At 39.5% G+C, this 26,070-nt stretch overlaps 2 protein-coding genes and 1 pseudogene across 3 annotated transcripts in view; 2 read left to right on the top strand and 1 right to left on the bottom strand.

The window, feature by feature from the left end:
- The window catches only part of coro2ba (coronin, actin binding protein, 2Ba), a 69,883-nt gene extending 52,189 nt beyond the window's left edge, over nt 1–17,694 (bottom strand). Inside the window, exons 1-3 of one of the 2 annotated variants that reach the window (XM_074667148.1) lie at nt 17,585–17,694; nt 14,528–14,705; nt 11,802–11,915 (exon numbers count right to left, since the gene is read on the bottom strand). In XM_074667148.1, the coding sequence (XP_074523249.1) occupies nt 11,802–11,816 (15 nt within the window). In that variant the 5' untranslated portion in view covers nt 11,817–11,915; nt 14,528–14,705; nt 17,585–17,694. The remainder of the gene's footprint in view (nt 1–11,801; nt 11,916–14,527; nt 14,706–17,584) is intronic. The other variant, XM_074667149.1, reaches the window with a different exon arrangement.
- Nucleotides 13,974–17,579, top strand: LOC141787822 (uncharacterized; annotated as a pseudogene).
- Nucleotides 17,695–17,963: 269 nt separating the features above from the next.
- On the top strand, nt 17,964–26,063 carry LOC141787350 (very-long-chain (3R)-3-hydroxyacyl-CoA dehydratase-like). The gene is made up of 11 exons (XM_074665634.1): nt 17,964–18,192; nt 20,961–21,006; nt 21,467–21,540; nt 21,990–22,154; nt 22,388–22,439; nt 22,525–22,635; nt 23,208–23,335; nt 23,488–23,600; nt 23,679–23,785; nt 23,872–24,003; nt 24,344–26,063. The coding sequence occupies exons 1-11, from the start codon at nt 18,112–18,114 to the stop codon at nt 24,418–24,420; spliced, it is 1,086 nt and encodes a 361-aa protein (XP_074521735.1). The 5' UTR covers nt 17,964–18,111; the 3' UTR covers nt 24,421–26,063.
- The last annotated feature ends 7 nt before the right edge of the window (nt 26,064–26,070 follow it).

Raw genomic sequence — 26,070 nt, 5'->3', positions numbered from 1 at the left:
AAACAAGCAAATAAAAATTCATTCTTTGTACAAAAAAGGTTTGGAAAGGATTTTATGAGTCACCAAGACAAGAAAGCACATCCTACCTGCTACACCACACCAGCAAAATAAACAAATCTGGTTACACGAGACAACAGAACTGATGATAAACACAATAAAACAGACTCCAAATGTGAGATGACATTACTTTAGAATCTACTGCACAGCTACTGTCAGCCTTACGCAGGAGAGGGATGTGAGCTAAATTTACGTAAGCATGTTTGTGAAGTCACCAAACCAGGCAGCTCCAGTGAGGAGGCCGCTGGACCACCCTGATGCTCACTGCAGTGACGCAGCATAAGCCTGAGCAGCTGACACGTACTGACCACTGCAGCTACAGCAGAGCATCTACAGGGACACTAAAATAGAAATCATGAATTACCTCTGCTCACTGCAGGAACATCTTTGACTGGAAGAGCTCCATACCACTTTAATTTAACTAGCCCTGTTATTATTAAATGAAGCATGTTTGATGTTGCTTCGGTGTAATGGAATTAGAACAAATAAGCAGGCTAATGTTTTAACTGAACCATAAAATAGAAGTTCAGCTGAATAAGTCTTCATCTTGCTGGAGGCTGAAAAGAATCTGTCATGGAAACATGGACCATGTTTCTAGTCTTCTACATTTGCTGCATGTCTTCCCCCACTCTCTGCCCCCAAGATTTCCTTTCTTAATAGAGGAAAAAAAATCCAAAAATCACAATAATGATTTAAAAAAGCTAATTCTTGTTTTGCATGGGAAGGGCCTATCTGAAAAACAAAACAAAACAAAACATGTGGCATAGAGTAAGTGCACAGAGAATGAATGGCATACTGTGGCCTAGACAGGTGCAGATTTTTAGTTTTCTCTAAAAAGATTTTTTACCATGAAAAAATGACATTACAAAATGTGTTTATGTATATTTTAAAAAATAAACTGCATAAATTGACCATACTGTAATGCTACAGAGCGTATAGAGATGTTTAACATACTGGTACCATCATGTGGAGCATGCATATAAAAACATCTCTGAGGGTCAAAAAGAGTGAGGCTCAAACTACTCAATGTGGAATCACTGCAACCAAACGGACTCCTCGTGTCCAGTTTTCAGCCTATACTGATAAAAATAAGCACGTCCATGTGGTCAAATGTCAGTCAGGAGTGCAGCCCAGCAGTCCAGCATCAGGAAACACCCACTCAGAAGGCCTTGATGTAGCTGGACTGCAGACAGAAGGGTGAACCAGGTTTGCCTGTGTGAGTAATCGCTCTTAATCGACTTTTTACCAGTCTGTCGGCTTTGTTTCCAAAGGTGTGGTAAAAAGCCCAGCCTTAGCCCAGCTGATATCCACATCAATATTGTATATTCTTCTCCCAGCATAAGAGCAAACGCAGTGAAGGCTGCTGGCAGTCAATAGCTTGCAGAATACTTAAGCCAGTTGTCAAATTTGAGATGTGTAAGTATTAGGGATGGGTACCTTTCACATTTGAAATGGTACGGTACTGATGTAACCTTGCAGAGCAGATGGAGCTGCCTGATTCAGTTTCTGAAATCCTGCAGATCCACCTTGACAGGTTCCATTGACCAACGACAGCAGTCATCTAACACCATTATCACAGCTGTTTCTTGTGTTCCTGTAGTTGTTTGTCTGTTGTTTCTCAGGAGCGGCGCACATAAGCTACGTCATACCTTGGCTTGATGTGGATTGGTCTGTGGTGAGTGTGTCAACCAGAGCGGTCGTCGAATCACCAGCTGCTAATTTTTTTGAAGGTCCCGCCTCAGAAAGCGAATCCAAAAAGCTTCTACCCAGATGGACTTGTGAAATATTACCGTGGCGGATTTATGAAACTGTTCATCTGGTGTGTCAGGTTAGTACCGATGCCAGGTATCGGTACTCAACAGCACCAATTTTCTGTGCTTTTTTGTGTTTATGTGGAAAAATATATCAAAATTATAATAATACAATCTCAAAGTTTTTCAATTTAAGATATTTATTCTTCAACATATAACCTCACAGTGCTGTGTTCATGTCCAGATTGGAAAATCACCTACTTTTCCACTCCCTCCCAGTCAAAAGGATGTGTTTAGGTACATAAACATGGTACCTTTCAGTTTTACATGAATCAGTACCTGGAACTTTTGACAGAATCAGTCAGCACCAATAAAAGTACCTCTTATTTCTAGAGTGAAAAATCAACAAAGTTTTTTATTTCTATGTTGGAATCAGTGAACTCCATGATGATGATCCCATCCCTACTGCAGCAAACCTTCACCTGTCACCCGTCACCTGTCAGAGTCATGAACATATTATAACAATGCATGTTGCTCTACTTTTCGTTGCCGTAAATGTAGCAATGCAGGATTTATATTTGGTTGTGCTGAGCCCGCGTTAAGCTATAGTGTTGTTATTTTATTAAAGAATTCATCAGAAACGTGGAAACAAGAGTTTATCATGTGTGCAGTAACATGAAAGAACAGGTAATCTTACGTGCCATATCCATAAACATATCCTACTGATCAAAACTGAAATAAGACTCGGGATCGGGTGTTGAAGTCCATGTAGACTCTAAATAAAACACTAGGAAACAGACAGCTTTGAATAAAAAATTAAAGTGTAGTTCTCAAAGACAGAAACTCAAATCTGTTTTCTTGCAAACAACTGAACGATTTATCGTAGTGTGTAAAATGTTGATAACCAGATTATGGATATTTGATTGTGAACTAAGTTTTAACCAGCCATCCAGTCTTAGACTCCACAACTGAGACACACACACAAAGCAAAACAACCATCTGTCCCCAGGCCCACAAACAGGAAGCACATCCTATGTCCTCATTGTACAGACTACACACATACACACACAGATGCATCCCCTCCATGGGATGTGCACCTAATCTCAGCTGGAGGGGAAAAGGCGCTGCTGCTAATGGTCCCTCTCTGTCCCGTGTCTATTTCCTGGATGTTCATAAATAATTTCAGGACTCTTTCCTTTTTTTATATATCTCAGAGACCTCCCAAAGGGGAATCCAAAAAAGGGAAACACTTTTTATCCCAAAGAAGCCACAACAAAGCTTCCTCCCCTTTGCACTTTTCACAATGAATCAAAGAACTCTCGTCACACTGTGGTGAGAAAGTCACCGACGAAGAGAGAGAGTGGACTGTATGAATACATCTGCAGCAGAGGAATGATTCATGCAGTGACAAAAGGAAAGAAGAGTTTCCCAACTCAACTGGAAACACACTGGCTTTCACACAGATTTGGAAAGTACAGTTTTTATAGTCACACACAGACACACACACATCCAGCAGAGTAAAAGAGCTTTCTGACAGGCAATGAGCTCATGAGATCTGAATGTCTTCCCGTGATGAATGCATTTCTGTGGCTTTCTCACAACTATTTCTCTTTTTTTTCTTCCATTTCTCACACACAGTCACACACACACCTCCCTCTTTTTGTGTGTTAATTCTTTTATCTGCTTCATTTGCAGTGAAAAAAAAGACACAAAAAAGCTTAATTCTGGATTTAGTTTTCTTAATCTGCTAAACTGTTGAGTATTTTTCCTTCTCTCTGGGAATGGCAGGTTGTGGGTTGCTAGGATGGCGATTCGGCCCTCAGTTTAATGTGGCGGTGTGTGGCGGTGTGTGTGAGAGAGCGTGCGGGCAAACACTGAGCTTGACAAATGGCCAGTGGTCTAAATCAGACTCAATTAAGATTTATGGTGGGCGAGGTGCCCCGAGGAGGGAACTCAGACAGTTTTAGTGTAGATGTGCTTGGATTTCTGTGTAAATGAGAATCCATCTACATCAAATGTTTCCCATCTAATGTTTTTCTCACATAAAAATGTAGCAGCTCAACAACAGACTTATCTGAGCTTCCTTATCTTGAAAATATCTTGAATCGTTTTGTGCTTTGGGAGTCTTAAAAACCTCACAGTTAACAGCAGAAGCTGAACCATAAACTCTGAAAATGGCTTTCAGACGTCTTTCCGACCACATGTGTGCTTGACATCACAGCAGCGAGGGCCTCCTTCATAATTGGAGTGCTTGCACATATATAATTGCAAACACACATAACACAGCTGGAATGCTACTTTGAATTATGGAGCACACATCAGTATGGGTAAATATATAAAGCATTTGCTCAAGAAAAAACATGTACACGTTTGTGTTTGTATGCAATTTGAATAGAGTGAGTTCCACAACATAAAATAAATGTATAATTTGACAAAACTCTTGATGCTAAATCTTAAACCATAAAAGAAAGAAACTTCTTTATCAGGATGCAACTTAAAGGCACTGTGAGGACTAATAAGTGATCTTGTAATAGTCTTACTTTTATATATTTGCAGATTCCAAGAATAAAAATGAGATTATTAGTGCCAAAATCAATTATTTCTAAATGCTATTTATCAGTAGCCATGGATCACCTGACCAACACATTCACGGCATACACTGAATGTCTTTATGATGACATTACACCAGCTGACAGGGTTTAGCAGGAAGGAGCAAGATCAATGTCGCTCTGCATTAAGGCTGGGACGATATGCTCGCAATTTGATTCTATTACAGTTTTTGGGGTGCCAATTCAATTTAAATTGTGATTTTTGGTTATACCATTTTTAGAGTCTCACATCACATGAGTCAGAGATAAAGATTTCGCCCTCAGCTGGAGAAATGTGGAAAGGAGAAATGTTTCCAATCCAGTTTATAAACAAAGACTGAAATGAAAATTTTGAATTAAAAAAGAAAAACAAAACAAAACAAAACAAAAAACGATTTTTGACAAAGTATCCAGCTTTTTAGATTGTCAAATACAACATCACAATATATCGATTTTCGATTTTTCCTCCCACCCTCACTAAAAAACATTACCAAAGGTGTCTATGAAATCTCTAAAAAGATAGTCCCACAAGCGTCTTTAAAAGGGCAGAAAAAAAAAAAACCTTTTTCCAAAAAAAAAGAATCGTGAGTAATAGCATGACTGTCAACAGTTAACTCACAATTAATCACAAATCAATTGCATATTTCTATCTCTTATAAACACTGGAAAGAGAGAAAAATGCCTACTCTAAGTCTAAATATACATCTGTTTTGATTGCAACTAGGGATAGACCGGTTATCGGCCGGGTCGGTTATCGGGCTGATATTTGCCATTTTGAAGCATATCGGCATCTGCCTTTTTTTTAATCCAATGGCCGATAAGAAACTAATTTAAAACTGCATTATTGCGGCACTGATGCAGCCACTCCGCTGTCTACAGTCACTACTCAGTCCCCAGCACTGTCCCACCCACAGTACCATCTGATTGGTTACAAGCAGATCCATGGCTTGGGAAACAGCCAATCAGCAGAGCAGTTATTACAGTAATTACAGTTACATTGAAATTTTGAAAACTTTATTTACTGTAGAAAACTTAAGCTAGTATTTATTTTTTTTAAGTTTTCATTTAACTTTATAAAACATGCTGCTGAGCCTGGGAGCTGTTTAATAAACTCATGTTTAAAGGTATTTGAATGAAGTTAAGTGTTTGGGTTTGTATTGTTCAAAATTTTGACACAAATATTTGCACTTTGACTGCAAAGTATCAGCTTCAAATATTGGTTATTGGTCTTCTTGACTACAAATAATCGGTATCGGTATCAGCCCAGAAAAAGTCAATATCAGTCTATCCCTAATTGCAACAGTCCAAAACACTGACAAATAATATCCAAATAATTCTCCAAATTAACTTAAGGCTCAGAAACACTGTACGCTAAAAGCAAAACATGGAAAAGTCAAGCCCAACAAGCAACAAGTGATGGGAATATTGAACAGAGTGTAATGTTACCAACGTTTCATTCCTGTTTTTAAGGCAGCTCAACTCAAACCCTGTCCCTGTGCATTTATTGTCAGTGTGTCCTGATTGGAAAATGCAAAAGAAGGTCTGGCTGTTAGAAGCTGACATAAAAAGGACTGCAGCCATAAAAACTCCTCCTGATCCGAGTTATAAATAGATAAATATGTATGTGTCTTTGTGTCCCTCTGCTGGTGTCAACCCTTCTTAAAAGAGACTCTCATTTATCACCACACAGCCTCCCTTTAGTGTTATCTAGGGAGTATTTCTGCTGGTGTCTCGAGGAACACAAAGAGGTTCTCCAAAGGCCAGAACCCCTCCTCCTCCTCCCTCAGCGTCTCTGTCTTCCCGGTCCCCCCTCCCCAGCTCTGGCACACCGCTCTTTCTGTGGTATCCAACCAAAAACAACTGGACCATTTCAAAGGTTGCTGTTTCTGCACACTAATCAAACGGGGTATACAAATCAACAGCCCAAGTGGTTTGAGTTACTTTTTCAGTGGTAGCATCTTGGCGCTAGTGATGTTGCTAAATGCTGAGAAATGACTTTGAATATGAAGCAGAAATCCTTGTGTGCTTTTATTCTCAAATGGCTCTGGCCGCAGCTCGTTGGCAGACAGAGGACCAGTTGACCCTTGCCTTCTGGAGAGGTCAGTGCCTTGAACAGAGAAATCCCACTGTGACCATTATGCTTCTCCCTTGAGCCCAGTGGACTGGGAGCTAAACTAGAAGTGACAGGAAGGTAACTCAGGGCGACGATCAATGCTCGAGCCAGGCGCTGGTTTGTTGGAGGACGGTCAAGTGTTGGTTTATTGGACAAACAGAAGGCTGAGTAATGGGACTGTATTTGCTCTTAGTATGAGCATCTTACGTTCTGTGTGAGCTGCAGGGTTTCATTAAGCTAATACCAAATGACGTGGTTTTAGACAGAGATCAAAAGCAGAAGATTCAGAGGTAGATTCTTATAATGATATCTCAAAATCTCCTCCACCACACACTGGTTTAGTAGTAATAGAAGTTGTCCACCCACCTACACTGAGTGTGTCTGCCAACTCACATTCATGCCCTCCCACCCACATCCACACACTCATGCTCACAGACATACACGCAATCACAGAGCAAATGAGAACATGGTGTCCAGATATAGTTATTATAATCCCATGTTGAGCCCTGATGCGCTTCCTTCGCTGGCAGTTTTTCCGCCAAGCTACCGACAGCAGTCCGCTGCATGCAGCAAAAAGCATCTCACTCCAGAGAAATGTATTTATCTTCCTCTAATATTCTGCTCATTTTTCGTGTCACAGTCAAAGGATTTGTGGCGTGATTAATCTGCAGACGAGATCCAACAGCTGAAGAGATTTTTTTATGCTGTCAAAAAAAGGACAGTCTCTGATAAATCAACTGGGAAAGTCCTAAGAACTGTAGTTGGAGATTTTAATGAGGATGAACAGAAGTTAATGAAAATTCTTGACTAAAAATGTATTTAAAATTTACGAAAACTACAATAAAATGGGAGAGAAAAGTTGTTTTTATAGAAAACAAGGAAAGAGCTCAAATTAAATCACTTATTAAAGTACAAATTAAATAGGCTTCCTGGCATTGGACTACCGTAAAACCCAGAATATGGTTCCATGGTATAATGGATGCAGGGGGCTTCCTGGGGAAAAATAAATCAAACTATCCACCTATTCTTTAATAGTGAAATCAGCAATGTGCGGTTTCCGTGCAGCTGTGTAGCCTGTTCCAGTACCATCTGTCTTTGCCTATAGCACTGGATAAAAGAGCATTTTCAGTTAAACTAGTACTCCATAGGTATTAATGCTCAAAAGTGCACCACTGTTTTCTTTAAATGCATGATTGGGACTTAATGAGGAGGAGAAAAAGCTGTAAAATGGTCTAAATTCAAGGTAATATAGCACTGACTGTTCCTCTTTTATGACTGGAAGTCCACTAAGCAGTTGGTCATTTATCTCCTCAGTAACTTCCAGTGTTGAAAGTCTGCATCTGAACAGCACAGTTAAAGCGCCCATCAGCATCACAAGGACTTGATTCTGCTCATAAACCTACAACATAATAACAACATCCAGAAACTTCAAATGTATTTCCCTTGGGTATTTATCAAATCATGTTATGTTGTTCAACTTGTGGTATTAAGATATTTGGAATTATTTGGAAGCAGTATGCAGGATAAACCTCTGGTTCAAAGAAATTATGAACAGTAGACTAAAGTGTCGGCCTTAAAAAGCCAAAGAGCTTAAGGCCCAGTCTCACTGCCAAGAGAGGCCGTGTTTCAAAGCAAAGGCCGTGGATTTAAACATGCAATGACCCATTTTCAATGTCAGCATTCTGTCAGCGAGTGACGGGTGGATTCTCTGTCTCAGTGGAAAACAAACAGCGTATATTACAGCTCCTATTCTGATCTGTGTCTGGAGTGCAGGACTCCTTTATGTCACAGATGCACACACAAAGTTAGACTGTCTGGTGGGAAATAAGTATGAATATGTTTGGTGGGGACAAACAATAACCACAAAATATTCAGCCACAAACGACTAGACGTGGTGTCAGATAGAGGCTGTGGGAGCCACGGTGTCATGTTTTACAAAGTTATGCAATATTAAAACTGACATTCGTTTGTCAGTGAATTCACAGCTGTGTTGTCAGTGGTCGTAATAAAGTTAATTACAAAAAGGTGGGCAGACAAAGCAACAGAGTACAACAACAACTTTTATCGTCAATGTATCCACCATGTCAACAAATGAATGTTTTAATACACTATGAGGAAGAGAAATGAGTAAAATCCAATGCAGCTAGGTTTTTTGTTGATGTCTCTGGGATTACACTGGTGTACCATCAAAAAGTGCCTCCTAGTGAAATGTGTTAACGGCTTGGCACATGCCTACAGCAAGAAACCTGGACCTGATACTATGCATTAAATTTTGTAAAAAGAGTGTCTAAACATGCTCCTTTTACTCTGTTAATGCAAATGGAGTGGTGGCTTGATTGAAACATCTGTACTGGAAAAATTGTTTGATTATTTTGAATATTGGTGTATTAAGATTCACTAGTCCTGAAATCTTAAATGAAAGCTAGTGACAAGCATCCCAATGCATACACACACGGTGACGCAAACCAGCGACTTTTCAACCCATAGACTGTAAAAAAAAAAATGGAAGTCATCTCGCTCGGCTTGAAGTGAGGTCGCCACAAAAACTGCTCCCCCTAGTGGCTGGCTGCAGTATAGGTTAAAAAATCTGGCTCCCCAGTCATTCCAGATGGGCTGTGGTCAAACTTTGAAAAATTAATACTCCTCGTAGAAATGTTTCTCACATCCGATTGTTGTGGTAATTTGAAGATATAACTTGGCTGCCTTGTATTCAAGTTCACTTTTTTCTGAAAAGTTTCATTTTCTTTGGTCATAAGAGGTTAAAAACTGAGTTTTAGATCACATTTAACGATGATTGGGGGCTGCCATTCTTGTGCATTTTTTCCGGGATTGTAAAATATGTCGGGAGCTAGAGTCAAGAAGTGATTAGACTCTCGAAAGAAAAAAAATATATGTGTTTTTTAATTTTAATTTTCAGCTACTCTCACATGAGCTCCCCAAGACTTTGCTTCCCTATTTTCCCAGGAGGGTGGACAGAAATATTTTGTGACGTCGGATTGAAAATGTGTCAGTCTTTGTTCATAAAAGCAGCTCATCTCAGAACCTTTGTCCCAGTGAGAAAACAGTTAAAATAGCCTTTTTTATTGTGTTACTCTGAATTTTCCTCCTGGCCGACTTAACGTGTTATTGATACAAAATATCCCACTTCAAAAAGAGCCTTTTATCTTTCTAAAGTAGAGCACAGAATCAATTTGACACCTATTACACTTTTAATTGAGTCCAGTTAGCTTTGGATATTTGTAAATGAGCTAACCCAGGAGTTATACTCCCTTTGAATGCTCTGAACAAAGCTTTGATGGTTAGCCGGTGCTTACTGGACAAAAAAGACATCTTGTCAGTGTCAAATTTAAAGCGAGGGGACTCCGCCTGTGCTAACCTTTTTAATGTCTAAATCTGCTCTGTAACGTTAGGAGGTTAGGCCAGATCATACAAATCTTCATGTAACACTAAGTAGGATGAGCAGGGCCTGTCTCTCCAGGATGTTGTCAGTGTGTGTATCTCTATGCTGAGGGGTAGCAGACTGTTTAGCCCCGTCAGCAGAGCAGCTCTTGTCCTGCCTCCCTCCCAAGGTGACTTCTCTGCTGTTGGCAGGCAAAGCCATGAAAACAGCTCCCTAGACTCCCTTGCTTTCTGCCTCTCCCACACACCCATCATCTTTCAGATACCACTGGGTAATGTGCTTTTATACCATTTTTATTTTTTCCAACAGAGATGTCAAAGCACATTTCTGTCCTTCTTTCTCTCCCTCCTTCATTTCCATAATTGCAGGTATGAGTCAAATTTCAAGCCAGAAAATAATTCCTGTCTTCATTAAAATTCTCTTCACTGCCTTTGGCTTTGTCTACAGTCAGATTTAGAGTTTGGCTGAAAGCCAACGCAGGCGCACCTGACCTTTTCCTCTTCCAGTTCTCGTAGTGGAGAACGTCCACCTACTCAGCGGCACACACACCTCCTACACAATCACTCTCACTCTCAGGCAGGAAATTTGTTCTTGGAGAGCAATCGTCTGTGATTTTGTGTGGTTTTGCTGTGGAGAAAGCAGCCTGGAATTACCTCCTACACTTTTCTGCATTAACAGAACTTGAATGTGGAAGTTGCAGGTGTGCAGCCATAAGTGTGAGCAAATAGGCCATTGTCCTGTGACTGCAGTAGGTCATCTATTTTAGTCCAGGTTAATTCTTTACATGAAAGTAGGTGTGCTGATTTCCTCTGTGAGTGTGTCTCTCTCTTTCTTTGTCTCCTTCTGTTAATTGATTAAGAGGATTCAACCGGCTGCAGCGGGGTTAAGTACTGACTTGACCACCAAGGCTCACCTGAGTGTACATAAACAGTTGCACAAGCAGCTAGTAGACACATGTCTGTTGTTGTCACTTGCTCAGTTACTGCATTGATTTGTACAAATCAAAAAAAGCATTATCGTCATTTTAATCACACTGATATACAGTTAATCTAACTTAGCCCTAGTGTTAAATAAAAAAGCAAGTCTTGCCCTTAACGTTTGTCAGTTGGCTTTTTACAAACCTTTTCATCATTTCCTAACAACAGCAGAGCCCTAAAAGCTTGATTCTGAACACTACATGTAAGTATTTACTTCTTTAAGCTCAGAAAAGTAATATTTACAGCCACATTATACCAGGATATGACTGATCCACAGCAAAACTTGGGGAATCTTTAACACCCTAAGTTGTGTTTTAAGTGGAGCACTTCATAATGAGCCATAAGCCATAGTTTGCATATTGTAATTGTCAGCTTTCTTGTTAATTTGCATCATGAATCACGTTTTATCAGAAGGCACAGCACAGCTTTATGGGAAACGTTTTGCTCCTTGCAGCTGCTGGATAATCAAACTGTTCTTACTTTTTTTTAATAACAATAATTGAAGCTAGTTTAAGACACTACTGTGGGATCTCTTAACAATCCTGTAACACTAAAATATGATAAGTGAGTTGAAAGAAAGTAAAGTAACGTTAAGAATTTAAATGCACAGGCCAGACACTGAGTTAAAATAGATGAATAAAGTTTATATGAAGCCATATTCTGGATCACAAACTGTATTAAATGTTGGTCTCATTGTGAGTACAGTTCACTGTAACTGGACCACATTCATACAAACACATCTGCAGGTAGAAGCACCAGGATAACCTTGCCCTACCCGGTAACTCCAACACTCCTTCAAAACTCACCAACAAGACAGAAACACACAGACAGAGAAGACAGCAGCTTCACAGGCCAAAACACACACAAATGAGTGGTGACATGCAGAAAAGTTATCCCCATCCGGAGAGCTCTTACCTTTGTGACAGTCATGCAGAATCAGTGGGTGAGGAGCAGGCCAGTGTCCCCTTCAAGCAGAGAGCAACGCTGCAGGAGTGGCAGAGTGATGAGGAGGAGAGGAGGGCAGCTCTGCTGAATATGCAGAGGGAGAGAGAAAAGAGGAGGGGACAGACAGGTTAGTGTGTCTGGATCACTAAGTACGGAGAGGCCGGTTGCTGCTGCAGTGAAGTAATGGCTGGCAGTCGGCGTGCGGTTGGTTACTACGATAGGGAAAAGCTCCTCGCTAGAATACACCCCTCCCTCCTCCCTCCCTGGCTGCACACACACGGAAACACACAGACTCTCTCTCTCTCCCACACACACACACACAGAGTGATAATGATGCACACACAGTCTAGCTGCCCTACGCTCTCACTCTCTGTCTCCTGCAGTATGATTAGTGATGGCCTAATACAGCTTATTGATGAGCAGTCAGGCTGCAGGAGGAGCAGTGCTGCCTGGGACAGCAGAGGACAGAGGAGAGGATTGCAGGAGAGAGTGAGGAAGGGAGGGAGGGAGGGAGGGAGTTGGACGCTGTGTCGCAGTCTGCTACTCGGGCTGCACGTCATCCGCTGTGTGTGTGTGTGTGTGTGGCACAGACATTGATGGGAGAGGACAGAAACACTTTAATTCAAGACCCAATTTAAATACACTGAATCTAGAAATCTCTTAAAGTGAAAGTATCACAGAGATGCGTACATACTAAGGAAACACATATCAGCAGACAAGGACAAAAAGTTAAGTTAATGTTTGTCTTTTTTTCTTCTACCCCCAGCTGTGTGCGTCTTTAATTCACATCAGAACCAGGGTCCAGCTGATTAACCTCTTAAGACTCAGCATCCACATATGTGGACATTACATTTCTGCCTCTCACACCCATGATGCTTCATTTTTTGAAACTTTGACCCATCAGCCAAATTAAGAGACACTGCCAACATCATATTTTGGTGAAATCACAACATTACACCCACTTTAGTGAAAAAACAACTTATTTAAGTTCAGTAACACTACTAACAAACAACTAATAGAGAACTCATAACACAAATAATCAAACTTCCCATACAAAGACCAAGTTTAGTCGTAATACTTATTGGGTCTCACCTATCAAAAATAGCAAGATGAATTAAAAAATGCACACCAGACAAAAGCTTGGGTTTTAAGAGGTTTAAGTGGATTTTGCAAAAATTAAAATAGAAAGATTAAAATAAAATAAGTGCATTGTAAGCGACATATGTACAGAGCTACTGACTAGGAGGCCGACTATCGGACCAATATTTGGCATTTTGAAGCATATCGGCATCTGCCTCTTTTATAATCCAACAACCGATAAGAAACAAATTTAAAACTGTGTTGTTCCAGCTGTTTGCAGTCACTATTCAATCCCCAGCACTGTCCCACCCACAGTATCATCTGATTGGTTACAAGCAGAGCCATGGTTTGGGTAACAGCCAATCAGCAGTGGAAATTAATATCGGCTTCAAATATCGGATACCGGCCTCCTTGACTACAAATAATCAGTATCGGTATCGGCCCTGAAAAATCCATATCAGTCTATCTCTACTATTGACTATAAGAAATATCTACAGAACCAATAATGCAAGTAAGAAATGTGCAGATAACAAAGATTATAATTATGTAAGAAGCAAAAGATAGGTAGGGGGTACTGCACATGCTAAAGGGTGAGATAAACTGATCCAACATGGGACAAATGGAATGCACTCTAAATGATGTAGACCATACAATACCATCATGAAATCATTTGTGTCAAATATCTATGATGTACTTTCAGACTGTCAGTCAACAGTCTCTTGTTAAATGACTGCCTTTCAAACATTTATCTCAGAATTTTTCAAAAACAACATAGTAGTTTTCAGGTATTATGAGTTTTTTTTTTTTTTTGCAGTTCCAACTCAGGTTCATGAGTCCTTATGCACCCAGAGTTTATCGCCTGATGCTTAAGCTTTAATATCTAGACGACACCCTCAAAGAAATCAGAATTTTCATGTATCTCCTACCACTCTTTGCTTCTAGATTTCTGACTACACCAGCACAAAAGCATCCACCTACACTCAAACAGTATCACATCTTCGTCATCCTAACTTTGAGGATAGAGGGATACAGGAGACAGGCCAAGATTCCAGCTCAGTTACCATGGATGGCTCAGCTTCCCATAGCCGTGTGAGACTCTTCTCTCGTGGCTGCTAACTACAATACTTGCTTTGTTTTGTGCACTTATGTGTGTGTGACTGTAAGTGTCTGCACATGCTGGAGTAAATGTCACCAAGGCAGATGAGGACAGAATGTGCTGTTCTGGGTGACATGGTAGAAACTGTTTAGCGTAGGTGGTTTTCTGACATTGTCTCTGTGTTTTTCTTCACATTCACTCATATCGTCATGCAGCATTCACTTTGCCCCCCAATCTCAGTCTCCAGGAGTGTCATTTGAGGGGCCACTCTCAGTATTTCCTGTCTAGAACAATAGTATTTCCTGTGTCTGTTTGTATGTTATAGGTTGTTGAGTTCTTTGGGGTTTCAAGAAAAATCTATGAAGAAATGTGTGGAGTAGTATTTTACTGTGAATACTGCTTCTGAAGACAAAAATTGAACTTAAAGAGATGAGACTTTTCAGCTCCTTTAAATAAAATTAGCACAAGAAATTTATTTACTTTTATAATGTACATGAGAATGATTAACTGAGAAACTTACATGTTGTGCCATCTCACCGAGCCTTTGAAGTCAAAACCTTCAGGATGTTGGAAAAATGTGATCATCCCTATTAACACCATGAAGAAAGCCTGAAAGAAACAGGCATCATCCCCTGGGTGGAGCTGGCTAAAACAGGAACCTGCAGACCAAGAGGAGCCACATGTTCCACCACATGGTCCTGCAAAAGAAAGTGTGAAAAGGGGGAAGAAAGGCTTTAAATCTAAAGTTAATAAGAACAGAATTATTATTTTACATAAAATAATCAACACCATTTGCTGGCTGTCCTGGATTTATGATTTTTAATCTGTGTATTCTCTCTATTCCAATGAATTATGGGGGCTCTGTTTTGCATTAGTGTTTAATTTCATTGTTGTTTACTATCCAGACCCTCAGACAGCGCCTTAACCTGGGACTCATCATAATACTTAAAAGTTTGCTGCCATCTAGTGGTGGTACCACCACAAAGTAGCTTCGTTTTGGTATGAATGATTTAGTTTTGAAAGAATTCCTCTGAGACGCATTTCTGAAACAAGTCTTTAACAGTTTTGGCTTTTTTCAAACCAAGGCACCAGTGAGTTTTGTGTTTTTCTTCAGGTCAAAGAGATTGATCAAAACCTATCTTCCATGCAACATTTATAAAAAACAAAACAAAACAGAGGATTCAAGATCCACTTCTTCCTCATCTTTGTCAGCCAGTAAGGTGACGGTGAGTTTCTGGATGTCACTCTGGCAGTGGCATCCACAGACTTTTAGACTGGCATACAGTGTTTTCTTGTCACCAAAGAGGGCGCCAAGTTTGGCATGGTTTTGAAGGCACTTTGGCACTTTTTATAGCCTCCCAGGACAGCTTATCATGTTTTGCCCAGCCAAGGGGGCAGTTTAGTGTTTTTTTGCCAACAGGAGGGCACTTTATCACGCATTTTTTAACAGTGAAGTCAAAAGCCCACCCCACTGCCCACCACTGTGTTAAATGTAAAAATGTGACTTACGGTTGCCCTTACAGTGAATATAATGTTAAAATATGGCCCCCGCTGAGCAGCTAATTTTGACACTTTTGTGAACAATTATTCTTTTGGAAATATAAAAAGGCTGTATCTTTAACAGTTTCAGTTGTTTTTAATATCTACTGCACATTTAAAAAAATAAAATAAAATTTCCAGTTACTGGTTTTGTTGCTTGAGGACTCATTTGCTTTCGAAGTATTAAACAAACAAAAAAAAATGTAAAATTTCTCACAGAGGTATTAATGTGAACAAGGAAGGTTCTGTAAATTTGTTTTAATATTTTTTTCACCATTTGTGAACTCAGTTATTTGTAGTAGCTAAACACATTAGGAAAATTTTAAAATCAAATTTAAGGTTCATGCCCTCCATTCCAGTGAACCTGGAACTAAATTGGTTTAACTTCATGTTTAAAATTAGTCTAGCAAAAAACTTTACAGATATTCACATGAGTACTTCTTCAACTTGATCCAAAGACTGTCAAGTTATGTCAGGTTTGACTTAGCTCCCGCCAAAAAACAAAAAAAGGTGGCGCGAGTTAAGTAAGGGAATAGCCTGAGTCATTACAATTAAACTTCTTCAACAAATATATAGGTAGAGGACCAAGGTACGTTTTATCAGTCGGCGTCCGTTTTTGTGTTTGACCTCCAGTATCACTTTGATTGGAATGTCCAAAAATAATCGATCAGTTGCTCTTGACTTTATTGAAGCTTCAGTTAAATTGTGGTGTCCTAGACCTTTCTATAGAAAGGTATACAAGGTTCAATTGCTGCCGTGCCACAGTCACCAACATCTTCATCACCATCTCCAGTGCCCTGCATGACATTTTGTATGTTGGCATGATGGCAAACAAAATCCCCTCCAGACTCAAGAACCAAACCTCCCTGCCAGATGCTTCCAGCCATTTCAAAATTGTCGGATTGTGCTAGACCACAGGCGTCAAAGTCGTGCCATGGAGGGCCGAGAGGCTGCAGGTTTTCGTTCCAACCAGAACTCCACCAGATGATTTCACTGATTAATACCTGCTCTCTACTGGAAGGCGAGGTAATCAGTGAAATCACATGGTGGAGTTTTTGACATCCCTGTGCTACACTGTACTGAAGTGGCTGTCTCCACCACAGAAAGTTTGGACACCCAATGTCATCTGTACAGCCATTACAAAGCATGTACCACGCTTAAGGCTGTGATTGTTGTGGCAGCCAATGGAGTGATAGCCTTTGCTATTGACCTATAGGGTGGAAGCACATGGGACAAAGCAATAACAGCAGACTGCGGAGTACTTCAACAGCTAGAAGCAGGTGACATGGTGATGGCTGACAAGGGCTTCATGACATTTTGCCTGCAAGTGTATCACTAAACATCCCAACATTCCTTGTCAATGGACAGTTCACAATGGAGGAAGTTAACCACAACAAACTTATTGCCAGTGCAAGAGTGCACATGGAGCGTTCCATTCAGTGCCTGAAACATTTCACATTTTGTCCTACATCCCATACCAGTACAAAAAGCATGCCAACAAGACACTTAAAGTTTGCGTCTCACAAATTTACAGACACACATTTTTTGTTAAATAGCATGAACTACCTTTGTCTCTGTCTGCCACATCAGCCCTGAAAATTTCTTTGGATAGCCAGCCACTTCGAGTCTGTTTTATTGTCCATATGACTTTTGGTATATGAAATACACTACATTGGTTGTTTTGTTTCTAATAAATTTTTCCAAACTGAAATGTTTAAGACTAAATCTTAAGACTCTCTCTTCAATGTCTATGTTTGTCTGTTATAACATTACATTCTCAAGACAATTTAATTTTTTCCACTATCAGCTGAATGGAAAATTGGGAAGTGTTTGGATATTCATTTGACCCTGGGTGCAAGGGACGCTGAACTTAACAAAAAAACAACAACAAATCTTCACACCGGTTATGTTGCTCCCACTTATGTTGCACTACTACTTCTACTTATCATTTTCAAATGGTAAAAAGCACTGAAAAACAGCATGATTTCATGTTTCTACTTGTGTCTTTTTATACCCAGACTGATAACACGTAGCCTACCTTGGTCGTAGAGTCCATAGTCCTTCTCATACTAGCAGCATCTTTCAGTGACTCCATGGGCTGATTGGTCCTTCTTCTCTGCACCTGTGCCTCTGACCGCAATAGTTAAAGTGAGTTGAGTTTAACTATTTATCTCCTGGTCCTTCCGGGACCTGTCAAATCCTCTTCCTGTAACTGGGTATGGGATAGGAAATTATGGAGTTCATTCTTTTCTTCACTTTTACTTTACGAGATTAAAATAATCCTGACATGTTACTAGAATATTAACAATAACGCACAGAAATCTTGTCTTTTTAACTTTTTTTTATGACGCACACGTTTTAGGACTTTTATTTCGAAATTGCCCTACAGAGCCTTAGCGTTTATTTTGAAGTTCGTGTGCGACCTCCCCCCGGAAGTAGGCTGCCTCATCCACTGTGTTGTTGTGTGGGGGGTTGTCAGATAGTCAGACAAGGACTTCTTGTCATTACATGTAGTAGATTTCTGTACTTTTATGGCCTGTAGATACCAGAGACCCAGCGGTGACGATGCAGACCCTCACCCCTCATGTTTACTGGGCACAGCGGCACGGAGAAGTTTATCTGCGGGTGGAGCTGAGCGATGCAAAGGTAAGGCAGACCCAGCATCTACCGGCTTCTGTCAGCCTTTACTCTCACACACTGACCTTTCAGTGTTTACTAAGATATGTAGACACCCTTTGACTTATTTTTCACAAAGCATTGGGCATACCGTTAGCTTCTTCCCTTGTATTTGCTGTTTAATAACCAGTTAGCCTAACTGCTAGCTGCGCAGGGGCGCGTCCAGAGGGTTGACATGGGGTGTCTCCTACGGAATAGGATTGGCCACCCAAGAGTCATTACTTTGGCTTACTTTGTGCTTTGTCAGTGATGGAGCTTTTGTTAATGTAAACTGTTGGGGCTTTGTTGGGGCTTTGTTGTGACCACGCAGCAACCACTAGCCATCAGGGGTGAATAGGGATGGGTACCGAATTAGGTACTTTTATAGGTACCGACCGAAGTCTGTCAAAAGCACCAGGTATCGATTCAGGTAAAACCAAAAGGTACCATGTTTAGGCACCATTAATTGTGACTGTGAGGGAATGAAAGAGTAGGTGATTTCCCATGCTGGACATGAACACAGCATTGCAAGGTTATATATTGAAGAATGAATATGTTAAATTGAAAAAATATAATATTTTATTATTAAACAAATGGATATTTTTTACCACATAAACACAAAAAAGTACCGAAAAGTGGTACCATTAAGTACCGGCACCGATTGCCAGGTAACGGGCATCGGTACTGTATCGTTTCAAATGTGAAAGGTACCCATCCCTTGGCGTGAAGCCACTGGTTAACATGGTCACACTTTGCCCTGAAACCCCAGTGATGTTTGCAAATGCTAGCTACTAAATGAGTTTTCTGTATTCAGTCTCAGTTAACCAGGTTTGACTGTAAACCAGTAATATTAAATGCTGATATCCTTAAACTAGTTTTTAATTTGGGTTGTTAATATAAAAGTTTATTTGGAGGTAAGGTTATGACCAAGTGCGACGCTGAGGACTCAATGTGGAGAGAAAATGATAAGTGAAGGTTTGAATTACAAAGAAAATAAAAAGATTTTATGCACACAGATAAATTACGTAATTTTGTCACACTCACTCACAAACTTATTAAATCTATGCTAACTAGCAATCCATAAACTAAAAGTCATTGTTATCACCATATATTTGTTGCAGTTTTCTGTCTGGACATAGTTTTATGGTTCCTTCATTATAACCCAGGTCTCATACCAAGAGGCCTGTGTTTATCTTTGGCCTAGAAAAGTTTCTGGTTCACGTCTTAATATTTCACAGTCTAAACATATCCTAGCTAGCTCAACTATCATTGAGTGACTTTTGGGCTTAAACCCCTTTCTGGTGGACACTCAGGATTTCTCCTCTAAAAACGTCTGTCAACTGAATACATCTTCACATGCTGATACCTTCCATCCACTCACTGATTTCTCATTAAAATGGGACTCATTTATAATCTGTCAAAGAGATGTAATTTAGGTGAAAGTTGTGTATTCTGTGAACTTTTGGTTCACCTCGGAGGTGTATTTACTTCCATGTACAGAGTGTATACCTAACATGATAAGAGTGGAGTTTGATGGCAGAGTGGTGCAGAGTAACAGCTTTAAATGACAGCATCAGAGCGAGTGTGAGTTTGTCTATAATCTGTGATTCAACCTGAGTACAATAAGAGATTCCTGCTCTCATACAAGCATATTCAACAGATGACTGACTCTAGTTTAACAGGTTTGACAGGAAACACAGATCTGTGCTGATTATCTGTGTTGGGGATCTCAAGAAGTATTTGAGTTATGGGTGTCTCTAACAGACTCTCTGTATCTTATTTATGCATTAATTTACTTTGCAGACGATTGTTTGCTTTGATAACATGAAATACCAGTTCTTCCCTCCTGGACATTTCCAGGTTAACCCAGCGTCACTCTGCATCTGTTGGACAAAAGTCTTATAAAAGATTCATGGATTTAAATGGTCGTCCAGGATCTTGTTTAGCCTCTTAAGGGAATGGCTTAATGATTACTGAACGGGTTGACAGAAGAACACCTGTTCAAGAACACCATCTGTGGTATGACAGTTGTTTTTCTGGATGGTTTTAGTAGTTAAATCTATATCATAAGAAAACATAAGGCCTTCAAATTCTAAGGGCAATGGGTTTTTGACTGGTTGAGAAAGGGAATCTGATGCTTCGTCATGATCTTCAAAAATAAACAAGACCATCAGAAACAAGGATGAGGATTTCTCTTTTAATATTTAATGTCTGAAACCACGGTGATGGTGTCGAAACCACACCAGGTGGTGATAGTTGTATTGTTTCTAAGACAAATACGCACAGTAGGTGATACCATTTGCTGTTTAAAGGCATCAGGATAAGGATTTGCTGAAACACTGCTTCTCCATGAACAGGAAAAGAGAAGAGGTAACACTTTGTCCACAGGAGGTGCCATCATAAAAAAAAATCCTCATAGCAGCTTTAATAAACAGTGTATTAAAACCAAAACTAAAGACTTTGGTCAAAACAATCAAAATTCTGACCACTTAATTTAGGTTTAATTGTAGCTGAATAGTAAATAGTAATAGTAAAAGAGTGGTAGAACGCTTCACATCTCACATCTATTTGAGTATTGTTTGCTAAAATTTTAAGTTGCTAGTTGTTTTGATAACTTTATAACTTTGAACATGCAAAAATAAAATATTGGAAATATTATCAGACTTGTTTAAATTGACGTTATGTTATTAACTCTGTGCGTTCGATGGTTTTGTTCGAGTGTTGATTTGGTTTTGATTTCTTTTTGTTGTCTTTTTCAGAATCTTGACATCAGCCTGCAAGAGAACAACACGCTTCAGTTTAGAGGTCGGTTTCTACATGAATGAGAAATGTTGACATGAAACAATAAAGTACGGAGATAAGTTGTACTAAAACAGTTTTAAACCATAAAAGATATTTCACATACTGCTGCTCTATTAAGGTGTTGTTATGATATTGATTTTATTGACCGTGTTATATCACAGATTGTCTCATTAATATTGACTTAGTCGATTTAAGTGTACAAATTTGTGCACAATTTTTAGTTATTTTTCTTAGAGCACAAAGTCATGTGTTTTAAATGCTTCCTTTTTACCATCCAACAGTTCAAACCTGAAGACTCTTCATTTATTATCAGAAATGACAAAGAAAAATTCCAAATCCCACATTTATCAAACTTTGACCAGGAAATTTTGACATTTATTTATTAATAAACAATACAATGGCCAAATGTGATAATGTGATATGTTGTTGTTAAAGATTTTAACTCGCTATTTATGTCTCACAGCACAGGGTCATGGAGCCAAAGGAGATAATGAATATGAGTTCAGTTTGGAGTTCCTGGAAGCGGTTCGACCTGAGGTATTGATCTGTTACTTCTCCATAAATAATCAAAGCAATTACGATAACCAGTGGTTATAGTAAGGATAGTCAGGATATGATGTAACTCCTGATATGCTCTCCACTTTAATAACAATATCATGATTTAGCATTTATACTGTAAGCCCTCAAGATTGAAGTGCAGCATTAATGCCTTTAGTGCCACTGTGTGAATGAATGCAATGGTGACAGGGTGAGTCAAACTGGTGGGGAAACAAGTTTAGAGGTGCGCTCTACTATTTAAAATAAGAAAACTAAAATTTGATGACATCCATGCAATATTTGTCAGACTTAAGACGAAGCTGTAAATGTTATGTCCCACCTTTGCTGTTTACATTGACCTTAACTGAAGTGTTGGATTTAAATGTAATAAATTCAACTTCTCACGTTTTTTCTTGGCCTGACATAATTTTCTGATCCTTTGTTTTCAGGTCTGCCATAAGTCCACTCAGCGCCAGGTGGACATAAAGATCAGGAAGCAGGAAGAGCGCTGGTGGGACCGGCTCACGCTGCAGGAGAAGAAGCCTCTGTTTCTGGCTCCAGACTTCGACCGCTGGCTGGACGAGTCTGACGCTGAGATGGAGCTTCAGGCAAAGGTAGGAAAAAGATGTGACAGATTCTTGTGTTTATTAGAGTCCCAAAAGAAGAGACCTGTTTAACACTGGGCCCTCCTCATACTTTGTGTTGCAAACATAGTTCACAGAACTTCCTCATTGTGGGCTGCTTTAGCTCACCACGAAACACATGTAACATGACTAATGTTAACTTCTCCACAGCAAAGTCTCCTCCCACTGGGCTAGCACAGGTTCTGATGGTGTGTTTTTTTCAGGAGGAGGAGAAGTTAAACAGAATCAGTGTGGAGTCCAGAGTTCGAAAGGACCGTGAGTAGACTTACAAATCTTAGGATCCATTCTATCAAAGTTAGCATCAGCTGAATGTGTTGTTTTTGTTTTATTGTTTCCTCAGCCTACCTTGGCCTGAAGAAAGGATACTTGTTCATGTACAACCTGGTGCAGTTTTTAGGATTCTCATGGATCTTTGTCAACATGACCGTTCGACTCTTCATTCTTGGTCAAGGTTTGTAAAAATCTCCAAATCTACAGCAGAAAGAGAGCAGATAGCCCAAACTGTCCTCGTATTAATCTGATTTTAAGGTCATTTCTGAACTTCATAAATATACATTCATAATAAAATTAAACCTCTTTTGTTTAGAAACAGTCATATTTGCTTCATTCATAACACTACAAAACTGTTTTTAAAGTAGGAACAAAAAAGATTGGGTTAAAGCAAACAAGTTAGGCTTTAAAAGGCTGAATGAAGACAAATGGAGGGAGCAGATGAAATGTTTTTACTTGTTCATTTTAAGGTCTGGATATTTAATCACAGGGCGACACTTTTCAAGTGATTGATTATGAAACATAAAAACAGAGCAAAACAAACGCAATTAGTGCCCGTGTGTGGAATGAAAAAACAAACAGGAGGTGAGAAGGGTCTGTGTTTTTGTTTTGTGAGGAGCTATTCACAGACAAGCTCATTTGAATAGAAACAGGAACACAAACACATGGCGAGGATTTGTTTTGCAAATGATGAGGGTTATAGATGTTGTCCGGTGTATCGTGCTGTTTAATTATGTCTGTTTCTCTCCACAGACTCTTTCTATGATACCTTCCACACCACAGCTGACATGATGTATTTCTGCCAGATGATGGCCGTGCTCGAGGTCATTAATCCGTTACTGGGTCTGGTCAAGACAGGCTTTTTTCCTGCTATGATACAGGTAATACAGGGGCAACTAAACCCTAAACTTTGAGCAAAACACTTCAGTTAAAGCTGTATTAAAAGAATTACTTTCAATTCATATTTAAATCTGCTGCTGTGTTTCCCTCTTGTACTTTTTGAGGATCTGTGTTTCCCTCTTTGATCGTGCAGGTGGCGGGTAGAAACGTCATTCTGTTCGTTATCTTTGGCAGTCTGGAAGAGATGCAGAACAAAGCTGTCGTCTTTTTTGTTTTCTACCTGTGGAGCACCATCGAGATCTTCAGGTGAGCTGACGGCTCACTCTGCTTTAGGTACAGTAAGTTCGTAACCTGATGTATCATCACCTCTCTCCTCTTCATCAGATACCCTTTCTACATGCTGGCTTGTATCGGCACAGACTGGAAGCTGCTAACCTGGCTCAGATACAGCCTCTGGATCCCTCTGTATCCCCTGGGTTGTCTGGCTGAAGGTAAATGAAGAGTTTGTGAAGTTAACTGGTAAACAGGAAGATTGCAGTCATTGCTGCTAACAGTTGCTCTGTGTGTGTGTTTCCAGCGGTGGCAGTGATCCAGTCTCTGCCCATCTTCGATGAGACTCGTCTGTTCAGCATCCCTCTCCCAGCAGTGTTGGGTCACTCTTTGAGCTTCTCCTACACTCTACAGCTGTACCTGATCCTCATGTTTCTGGGTAAGACGTCAAAATACACACTAGAGTATTATTCACCTCACACACACCAGTCTTATTGCTGTAAGGACCCGACGTGTCTCCACATGGTACACTACCAGCTTGGCGGCTCATTGGTGCTGCCCTCTACCCCCCTACATGAACTTTACACCACCTGCTGCCTCAGCAGAGCAGCCAACATCCTAAAAAAGACATCATTTATTCATAGAGCATGCAACATTGTGCTTGGTGGAGAATTCATTTAATGAATTGTGTAACGTGACTGAACTGATCAAAAAGAGCCAGCCTGTCCATGACCCTATGAAGACTAAGACTTTTCTTTCCTCTTTCCTCTCCTCTCTAGGACTCTTCATAAACTTTCGACACCTGTACAAACAGCGGAGGAGACGATACCGCTCAAAGAAAAGGAAAGCTCAGTAACTGATAAACGTGTGTCTTACGCACGGGACCTTTCTTTTCCTTTTATTGCCTTTTCTCATCTTCCTACACACACACACACTCAGACATGATACTGGAGCACTGGTCACCCCCCTGCACTCACATTGTCATTTCTAAATGCTGAAAACATCCCACATGTTGACCCAGAGTGACAGTGAGTCCTCATGTTATTCTCTTAGACAGACATGTTTATTAAAACATCTTTCTTTTTCATTGGGAAATCATCAGAAGAGTTTACTTTTTAAACATATGGAACTGAAAATTACAAGTGGTTCAGAAAAACCATTAAGGCTTGAAACTAAAAATCTGCCTTTCCTCTGTGTTTGTCTTTTCATTGTTTTTAAATCTAATGTTACTGTTCGTTTGAAAATAATATTGTTACTCTCAAAACTTTTCCTTTCCATGTTTTTAAGGTGTTTCACAGATTTTTAACCCATTACTATAAATAACACTTCTAACTTTATCTCTTAATGAAGTGTTTCCAAGCTGATGTTGAACTCATTTAACCTTGTTAGTTGGTAAATCATCAGACATTTTTTTAGCTCTTGAACTGAGTGACAGATTTCATTAAAGCTAACTCATGTGACTTCACTTAGAAGCTAATACTGTGATTCCCTTTAAGTGAGTAATTTGCATAAATTAATAAATAAGCTCCACCTTTACCGAATTAGGTACTTTTATAAGTGCCAACCAAATTCCGTCTTTAGTACCAAGTACCGATTTGTGTAAAATCAACAGTACGATGTTTTGATACCTAAACACATCCTTGTGACTGTGGGGGAGAAGAAAAGAAGGTAATTTTCTATGTTGGACAAAAACACAGCATGGCAAGTTTATATATTAAGAAATAAATTCTTTAAGATAAATTGCAGATTTAGAAACTTTTCCTTTTTGGCCCTTTCAAGTAAAATTTATAGCTTGAAAACCACGTCTGTTGCTGCATTGAAGGGTTTCACTCTGCAGTATTGTTACTTTTACTGTAAGGTTCAAAAATCCAGGTCCTCTTTTTACTACTTGTCTCAGACTTTTAAAAAAGGTGGTTTACTTCTTATTTTCCATGTTTCATGTTCTGAAATCAATCAAACTGGAAATGCTTTTTAAAAATGTTTGCCTACAGTATACTTTACTATACTCTGTTACACATGTAAAGAGATTTAAGTTTCATATTCTATTCCCCCCTAACATGTCTGCATCAACAGGAAGCAGTTTGGGCTGGATTCATGAATTAACGAGTAAAGCCCTGACATAAACTTGATCTATGAATCCTTTCACAGTTTTGTCACATTTTTAAGGACGCATAATCTGATAAAAACATGCAAATCTTTTTCGTTCAACTCTATGTTCAGAGTTTTTCTTATCCTCTGATGATCCACCCTACTCTTGACACATATGACTAAGATCTCTTTTCCAAACTCTCCACCTGAGCCTCATTGTTTTTATTTATTGCTGTTTACTGAAGTTTTTGCTTTAATTGTGTACATTGTATTTTTTTCTCTAGGTTTTTTATGTATTAGGGCACATTCAGTGTGATTTAGACAATTTGATTCATTTCAGAAGTCTAATTTTATCATGTAATATTCAGATACAGAATTTTAGTTGTGATCATGTTTTACTGACTGAATAAACACCAGA

The sequence above is a fragment of the Halichoeres trimaculatus genome, unplaced genomic scaffold (genome assembly GCF_033239565.1).
Source record: "Halichoeres trimaculatus isolate MK-OKI-2021-1 unplaced genomic scaffold, fHalTri1.1 fHalTri1_scaffold_3, whole genome shotgun sequence".
NCBI lineage: Eukaryota > Metazoa > Chordata > Actinopteri > Labriformes > Labridae > Halichoeres > Halichoeres trimaculatus.
Note: the sequence above shows the minus strand (reverse complement) of the source record. Positions and strands in the feature narration are given on the sequence as shown.

Bases quoted from the DNA above. Each gene is read 5' to 3' on its own strand.
- LOC141787350 (XM_074665634.1), top strand. From the start codon at position 18,112: ATGCAGACCCTCACCCCTCATGTTTACTGGGCACAGCGGCACGGAGAA. The intron at 23,601-23,678 runs GTGAGCTGACGG...CCTCTTCATCAG, and splicing joins AGCACCATCGAGATCTTCAG to ATACCCTTTCTACATGCTGG. The intron at 24,004-24,343 runs GTAAGACGTCAA...TCTCCTCTCTAG, and splicing joins CCTGATCCTCATGTTTCTGG to GACTCTTCATAAACTTTCGA.